Raw genomic sequence first — 8,792 nt, 5'->3', positions numbered from 1 at the left:
ACACAGAAATAGATCACAAAGTCATTTTAAAAATGTTCTTTATTACTGATAAATCTAAGGCATCATTTTGAAAAATATTTGCCTTAGTTTCCCTTGAAGGAACATTTTTTGAATTAACCAAACAGAAGCAAAACTATTCCAATTTAGTCCTTTTTATTTTTGTAAAACAAAATAATTGTAGAAAAATTAATCCAAACATATTATTAAATACTACATATTTTTAGAAGAATAACAGTGGAAAAATTATATTTTTTACAATGGTTAAATGTTTTTATAAAAATCTTAGAAACTAGGGTTTAAAAATAAAAAGGAAATCGGCTGAACTCCTGGCCTGGCTCGGCCCGGAGCTGGGCTGGCCCATGGCCAGCCAACAGCCTACCTAGGCGCACGCGCCGTCAGGTTTGAACCTGACGTGCGGGGCCCTGCGGTCAGTGGATGCGGGCAGCGCAGGGGAGGAGGCTGGGCCATCGACAGGTGGGGCACACCTATCGAGGTCGTCTCCTACCTATGGACAGAATGGAGGAGGAGCACGCCGGCGAGGTTGCCGACGCCCTCAAGCCCCAATAAGGACTGGAATGGGTTCGCCTTGTTGTCGCCTACCTGCTGGTGGTCGGAACAACGACGGAGAGACAGGGGTTCGCCGGCGACGAGGAGGCCGTGGCAGAGGAGTTTCGGGAGGTGGTCGAGGAGGTGGCTAGAGACACGGAAATGCTCGGGCGAGTTGGGGGAAAGCTTCCTGGGGTTGAGAGGGTCAGTTTGGTGAGTCGAGGGGTGCAGGAGCCTTCGTGTAGCTGGAGATCGACCGGAGCTCCAAGGTGGAGGGGCCTCGGTCGATCTCGAGCACCGGGGCTCTGCTGGGTTGCTAGGGTGGCTAGGGAGGTACTAGTGATCGTGGTGAAGCTATCTGAGGGGTGCTGGAGCGAGGGGGAGGGCTATTTATAGGCACGCCACGGTGAGCCGATTCGGGAGCGCCGGTGACTCACCTTGGCGCGCATGGGGGTGCAGAGAGATGCTGGGGCCGAAACTATGGTATCAGGACATGGTTTTGGACTACCAGAGCCATCTGTTGCAGAGGGAGAGAGGGGGGAGTGATACATCCATTTTGCATCATGCTTTCATGTTGATATTTATCGCTTTTTGGGCTGTTATTTCACTCCATGGTACAATACTTATGCCTTTCCTCTCTTATTTTGCAAGGTTTGCTTGAAGAGGGAGAATGCCGGCAGCTGGAATTGTGGCCTGAAAAAGGAGCAAGTTTGAGATGCCTATTCTGTGCAACTCCAAAAGCCGTGAAAATCAACGGGGAATTATATTGGATTTTATGAAAAATACTAGGCGGAAGAAGTACTAGAGGGGCGCCACCTGGAGGCCACAAGCCTGCCAGGCCCGGCCTACCCCCCTGGCCGGGCCTGGGGGCTTGTGGGCCCACTGTTGCCCCTCCGGCGCTCATCTTTTGCAATATGAAGTGTTTCGTCTGAAAAAAAATCAGAGGGGAGCTTTTTCATGGATTCGCTGCCGCCACGAGGCGGAACTTGGGCAGAACCAATCTAGAGCTCCGGCATGACGATCCTGCTGTGTAAAAGTCCCTCCCGAAGGGGAAAATCGTCGCCATCGTCATCACCAACACTCCTCTCATCGGAGGGGACTCATCACCATCAACATCTTCATCAACACCATCTCATCTCCAAACCCAAGTTCATCACTTGTAACCAATCTCCGTCTCACGACTTTGATAGGTACTTGTAAGGTTGCTAGTAGCACTACAAGGAAAAGGGCTATAGATGATATAGACACTAATGGCGCACCCGACAAGTAGTGTGCCACTACTATATAGCAGTGGCGCACCATGTGCAGGTGTGCCATTAGTGTGATGGACACTAATGGCGCACCACACACTCGGTGCGCCACTACTATATTTTTTTTGCAAAAGTACTAATTGCACACCGGGGCAGAGTGCGCCATTAATAGTTTAACTAGTAATGACGCACCACTCACCCAACGCGCCACTACTATAATTTTTTTTGCAAAACTACTAATGGCGCACCACCAGCTGGTGCGCCATTAGTAACCAGGGTTACTAATGGCGCATTTGTAGGTGGTGCGTCACTACTGTAATTTGTTTTTTGCAAAACTACTAATGGCGCACCACCAGCTGGTGCGCCATTAGTAACCAGGGTTACTAATGGCGCATTTGTAGGTGGTGCGCCATTAGTAACCTGGGACCAGCTAGATATTTTGGACAACCACCTACCACACTCACTTTCTCCACTTTCATTCTCTCCACCTCCTCCTCCAAGCTTGTCTCGGGTGCCTCCTCCTCCTCACCTCAATTGCATCATAGATTCACCCAAATTAAGTGGTTAAATTACCTTTTTTTTGATAGGTAAGTAAGGGAAAAGCTTTTATGTTGTAGATCTACTTTTTTCTCCCTCCAACAACGTGCACATGCACTTTTTATGGCCTTCATTTCTCGATTGTATTTCGACATATTGAAATGATATTTCTTCTGTTCTAGTGTCCTCATGAATATTTATTTATGTTTATTATGGTATTGAATTTCTAACTCACAAAAAGTATTGAATTTGTTAATATTTTTTGAACTCATGAATATTTTTAAATTTCACGGGCACTTTTTGAATTCATGAATATTTTTTCGAATTTGATGATATTTTTTCATATTCAATATGAAAAAATATTAAATATTCATGAGGATAGTCAATCTCGATCTCCCTCCATCTCGATCGCTATCCCCCTCGCCAGACCCCCCTCGCCGCCAAGCACCCCCCGCACCCTCCCCCGTTCCACCGCCGCCGACGACCCCCTGCACCCTCCCCCGCTCCACCGCCGCCGAGCACCCACCGCACCCTCCCCCGCTCCACCGCCACCGACGACCCCCCGCACCCTCCCCGTCCCGCTACTCCGTCGCCGACGACCCCCCGCACCCTCCCCCGCTCCACCGCCGCCGACGACCCTCCGCACCGTCCCCCGCTCCACCGCCGCCGTCGACCCCCGCACCCTCCCCGACCCGCTCCACCGCCGCCGCCGACCCCCCGCACCCTCCCCCGCTCCACCGCCGCCGATGACCCCCCGCACCCTCCCCCGCTCTACCGCCGCCGTCGACCCCCCGCACTCTCCCCTGCTCCACCGCCACCGACGACCCCCCGCACTCTCCCCTGTCTCCTCGTTCGGTTCCCCTGAACGGAATCGGCCGAGCGCACCACCCACCACCTCCCCCCCCAGCGCCATTGCTATCCAAAAAAAATATTACTAATGGCGCACCTCTTTGGGGTGCGCCATTGCTATCCAAAAATAAAATTACCAATGGCACACCTTTCTGAGATGCGCCATTGCTATATAATAAAAAAGATTACTAATGACGCACCGTCTGGGGATGCGTCATTGCTATCAATTTTTTTTCTAATGGTGCACCGCTCAGCGCCATTGCTAACCCGCACTGCTCTCTCCCTCTGCCCTCGCCTCTCCTCTCTCAAATCCAACCGAGATACAGGCAAGAAAAGAAGAAGAGGAGAGAAGCTGCGTTGGTCGCCGAGGTGATTCCTCTCGCGCGCATTTGCCACCGGAGAGATCCCGCCTCGCTTGTCCACGCCCCGGCACTTCCCCCGGTCTCCGGCGGCGGGCATCGTCTGGGCTCCTTCCCGCTCGTGCTCTCGTCGCGTCAGCGGCGGCGGCGGCTCTGGGTCTTCCGGGGGCGTTTTCTCCCCACGGCGGGCGGGTGCCACCGCCACACAACTCCGGGATCTCGAGGTAGTTGCCCGCTTCCCGCTCCCCGACGCTTTTTCTCCTCTCGCTTGTTTGCCGCCAAAGGCCAAACCTCGGCGCTCCGTCCCTGGATACGCCGGCGGGCGGCGGGGGAGTGTGGCCAGTGGCTTGGGGAATTCTAGATAGGATTTGGGGTTCCAACTGCCAGATCTCCGGGTGACCTGGTCTTGGTGCTGAATGCTGCGAGTTTTTGGTCAAGATCCCGCGAGTTAGGTGAGCAGTTCGGATCTTTGAGATGCGAAAAATCTGTGCCAAGGGTGGGATTTTTCTGGGGCTGAGATTTGCTCCTGTTTACTCAATCTGTACAATTGCGCAATGCGTGGGCATTATGTGCTTCATTGGGAAACCCGTGATCAGTTGTTAGTTCATTCCAGCTTACGGTTATGCGTCCAAGCTTGGTTTTGTCGTGTCCGAGGAAAACACTTAGCACTATGGTCGGTAGAGTGATATGTGTTAGATCAAGCTCAGTCCGTATACAGTACATGTCTCGATGTGCTTGTTCAATCATCTAGACGAGCATATTTTCCTTCGTAAATGGTTGTGAAATCCATGAGTATCTTGCAATGCTTTCTTTGTTTCTCTGTTAATGTAAAGGTTGTGACAGTCTAAACCATGTGTCCTGCAAATCACAGTTTTCATTTCAAGCATGGTTGATGATACTGTAGGATTCCAAATCTTTTCGGGGGTATTGAATTTCTGCATGAACTGTTAAGTCTGCTTCCCAGCATTGAAGAGAAGAAGGCCAACAGTAGAAGAAGACCTAAATATTACTCTAAGTAAATTACCATCAAGTAGGTAGCAGATTTAAATTTTTCTAATTTCCTAGCGTATAAAAGCTCAGTATATATTGTTGTTAGTGTGTGGTCTATTTGTAGATATAGAACTTGTTTTATTTAATTTAAACACATCAAACATTCAGCTGAGAAGTGAAGAAGGTTCAGTTCTTCACTTCTTGGTGCAGAGAGTGTGTGTGTGATTAGAGAAAGTTCAGTTCCCATCCTGGTAGCCTTTGTCATTTATTTAGACAATATGTGCAGGTTCACATGTGTGAATAGAAAGTTTTCATGCAAGGTGGCAGTAAAAGGCCTTCCGATTTTACCTGCGGTACCACGAGTGGCAAATAGATGAGCCCATTTCTTGCATGATGAGGTGTTAAACCGACGGTGTTCTTGACAATAGTTGCATCACTGCACATGAGGTCCAGCTAAATATATACCAGTGCCTAGCTCAGTGTACCATGGCATTAGATCCATTACTGGTATATATGTAGGTACGGTATTAGATCCTACACTGGTATATATACCAGCAGTTTACCATGTCTAACTAAAAATAAGTGCAGGATGATCCAATACCAGTCTAGCTAATGAGTATATACCAGTCTTCTCTAGCTATTTTTTATGTGTGAAAATAGATAATGTGTTTGTCTATTTGTTTGTTGTGTTTGGTTCCTGTGTCTTTTAGTCAATGCACCTGTAATGCAATCAACAAAAGTAACCATAGACCCTTCTTGCTAAATTAGAATATAACAGTACAAATCAGCTAGATGGGCTGTCGATGCTCCTCATTGTTACTGAATGATAGGACAAAATGTTATCTGCACTCACCACGAATAGCTTATCTAGAGATTGGACAATCAAACAAGTTACTATATAAAGCAGTTCTCTTAACCTACTACCAGCCACCGACCGCCCTATCCATTCCCTCTCTAGGTGAACATAGTTTCTTTGTGAGCGCTCAAGCAGTAAAGCCAAATCTGCATTTTTCATGTTCAATGATCTCTGATCACTGAGTTTCTGTTTCAGGTGACCAATTTGATTTCGGTCCATTACTTTCTACTATGTTGATAAAAGATTCAAGGATCATTGTGAGGCACATCGATGTCACGAGGTACCTCCATCTATTTACCATATTCGATATTCAATTTTCTGTGACACCACTGTTTTTGAGTCGAATGAGAAGACCCACTCACAATAGCTTAAGAACTCTTACAGTTCGTCCCTGCCATCGGCATGGGCTCCGTCATGATGATTTTGATCTGTGGATACTCTCTGGGGTATGGTATGGAGCCACGCTGATCATAGAGAAGGGATACACTGGTGCCCAGCTCATCAATGCCATCTTTGCGGTGCTTACCCACTCGCTATAAGTGATCTCCACACCTTCCCGATCATAAATTCAGTTGCACCAATCTCAGTTTTCTGATTAAATATTAGTCTTATCAGGAAAGAGAAGGTATGTTTCACAACCATCAAAGGTTGATGCTGGGTGGCATCGTCCTGGCCATCGTCATGACATGTATTTAACCGTCATGACATCATCCTGGAAGGCCGCCGTCTCCGGCGCGCTCGCGCTCACCCTGTCCTTCTCCTACTGTAAACCATCCATCTGATCCTTCCTTCATATTCAGCTTCCTGAGTGTGAGTGTAGCATTTTCTAGTGGGTACTTCCCCTTGATGGGTACGTGCTTTGCAGTTGTCGGTATGGCCAATGCCAAGGCCGGGGTCAACAAACCCGAGTTGCTCCCCAAGGAGTTCACCACCGTCATCGACGTCGCCGGTTTTCTCTCCTCAGGCCAAGTAAATTCACACCTCAAATCTTGCACCATGAGCTGTCTGTCTGTCTGCCTGATGATTCACAACCACTTTGCAAATTTGGCGTCCGCGAGAAACAGAGCGGCGCTGAAACCAACACAACAGTGCAAGGATGAGATGGTGTTTTCCATCCTTGCCTTGCCTGATAGTTCCCTTGTGCCTAATGTTCTTTCTAACATGTCGTATTGACTTCCATTCCATAAGGGTGCGACTACAAATATAGTTCTTATCTTTAGAGGGTAGTCTTAGTCTCCCTACCTTTTTTTGGTGTAGAATTGGATAACACATGTTATGTTGGACGTACGGTTGCTGACTATTTTGATTTGTTCATAGGAAAATCGTATACGTCAAGAGATAGAAGACCTAGAGAAGGACACTGGGTATAAGCTAAGAGTTCTCGCACAAAATTACCCGGATAAACCAGGTGACTGTTGCTTCTTCTTAGACACATTTGTATTGTATGAGTCGCTTTGTATTTTATTTTATTACTGTATTTTATATTGCTGATCCTAAGATAGCACCTTTTGACCCCGTGGAATACAAGTCTGGCCCATGAGGGCAGGTGCATATGTATTCAATGGATCGGGAATGCTGATGTCCTGCGTTTGCTGGACTTATGCAGATTAATTTTTGAATCTATCTGATTCTTTTTTACTTGACAATCTTTTTTTATCAATGTACAGAAACCTCGTGTAATATGGAGCAGGATTATTCTCTCCTTATGTGACAATCATTTACTCTCAAAACCAACGTAGAGCTTGTTGTTGCGATTATCATTGACCAACATGACATGTATAGACTATTATCATATAATGTCTTATTAAGCTATTAGCATATAATGTCATGTCAAATCTGTGATGTCAAAAACATGTGTTATAGTAAATTTATATAGAAAATTTACATGTTTTGTATTTGTGTACAAAGCATTTGTCAAAAGCCTGTGTGGTCAATTCACCACACTCCTCTCAACGTGGCTTCGCCAGTGCATCCGATGTGATAGTCCTAATTTTACTTTTTAGACTAGACCCTGTTTGAAATGTAGGAACTTCATTGAATCATTCTTGTGAAATCTGTAGAGTATTTCTTATGTTTTTGCTCCAGGCATATTTTTGCAAAAGTTGTTTTGGTGTTCTTATGTCCTATCTTGAATTTTTAGTTTTGTAAGTAGAGATCATTTGAGCCATTTGAAGATCAAATTTATAATTAGAGACCATTCTTGAAGATCTTCATGATTTAGAGTGTTAAATTTGACATGTTTATGATTTCATCTTGTAGGTTGCCACGCGGATGCTCTTTGGACTACGATATGGACATGAAGGCATTTGTTTTAGTGCCAAATATTACTTACTAATGCCCGCAAAGTATCTTGTGTATTATATTTGCTATGGAGCTATGTATGTATGGATGTTATGGAACTATATGTATATATGGATGCTATGGAATTTTGGATGTATGGATGCTATGGAATTTTGATATATGGATCATGAAATTTGTTATGCAACTTTGCATATATGTTATGTGTTGTGGATTAGTAAAACTATTGGGCACATATTATGTATTATATATTTGATATATATGTTATGTGATGTTGAATTTGTGGTTTTGAAACAAAACATATATATGTCAAAATACCAGATACTAATGGAGCACCATGAGCTATACTAATGGCGCACTGCCTGGTGCGCCATTAATATATATGCCTTGGGAGGCATACTAATGGAGCACCATGGGCTATACTAATGACGCACTACCTGGTGCGCCATTAGTATATATGCTTTGGGAGGCATTCTAATGGAGCACCATGGGCTATACTAATGGCGCACTGCTTGGTGCGCCATTAGTAAAAAAATCTAATGGTGTGATGCTAGTGGCGCACCTGTAGTGCGCCATTAGTAGCCAAAACAGGTGCGCCACTAGCAGGCGTTTTTCTAGTAGTGTAGTGTTAATTACTCCTTGTAGTTGATGCTAGTTGGATTATTTGATGGTAGAGTTTATGTTTAGATCCTTGATGCTACTCATTACCTCTCTGGTCATGAATATGATTATGCTTTGTGAGTAGTTACTTTTGTTCCTGAGGACATGTGATAAGTCATGCTAATAGTAGTCATGTGAATTTGGTATTCGTTCGATATTTTGATGTGTTGTATGTTGTTTTTCCTCTAGTGGTGTTATGTGAACGTCGACTACATAAAACCTCACCATTATTTGGGCCTAGAGGAAGGCATTGGGAAGTAGTAAGTAGATGATGGGTTGCTAGAGTGATAGAAGCTTAAACCCTAGTTTATGCGTTGCTTCGTAAGGGGCTGATTTGGATCCACTAGTTTAATGCTATGGTTAGACTTTGTCTTAATTCTTCTTTCGTAGTTGCGGATGCTTGCAAGAGGGGTTAATCATAAGTGGGATGTTTGTCCAAGTAAGGGC

General features: G+C 45.6%; 1 protein-coding gene across 8 annotated transcripts; it reads left to right on the top strand.

Annotated features, from left to right (window-relative positions):
• The first annotated feature begins 3,422 nt into the window (after positions 1-3,422).
• On the top strand, positions 3,423-7,687 carry LOC123395575 (thylakoid lumenal 15.0 kDa protein 2, chloroplastic-like). 8 transcript variants are annotated; one of them, XM_045090590.1, is made up of 8 exons: positions 3,436-3,765; positions 4,446-4,571; positions 5,583-5,667; positions 5,772-5,926; positions 6,003-6,152; positions 6,253-6,356; positions 6,705-6,795; positions 7,055-7,602. In XM_045090590.1, exons 4-8 carry the CDS (start codon positions 5,836-5,838, stop codon positions 7,096-7,098), a joined length of 480 nt encoding a protein of 159 aa, XP_044946525.1. In that variant the 5' UTR covers positions 3,436-3,765; positions 4,446-4,571; positions 5,583-5,667; positions 5,772-5,835; the 3' UTR covers positions 7,099-7,602. The 8 variants fall into 8 exon arrangements, with proteins under 8 accessions (XP_044946527.1, XP_044946528.1, XP_044946529.1 ...); XM_045090592.1 differs by lacking the exon at positions 4,446-4,571 and having other exon boundaries at positions 3,423-3,765; positions 5,772-5,905; positions 5,994-6,152; positions 7,055-7,610; XM_045090593.1 differs by lacking the exon at positions 4,446-4,571 and having other exon boundaries at positions 3,431-3,765; positions 5,772-5,905; positions 7,055-7,599.
• The last annotated feature ends 1,105 nt before the right edge of the window (positions 7,688-8,792 follow it).

Source organism: Hordeum vulgare, chromosome 5H (assembly GCF_904849725.1).
Source record: "Hordeum vulgare subsp. vulgare chromosome 5H, MorexV3_pseudomolecules_assembly, whole genome shotgun sequence".
NCBI classification, from domain to species: Eukaryota; Viridiplantae; Streptophyta; class Magnoliopsida; order Poales; family Poaceae; genus Hordeum; species Hordeum vulgare.
This window is presented reverse-complemented; position numbering and strand designations above follow the sequence as displayed.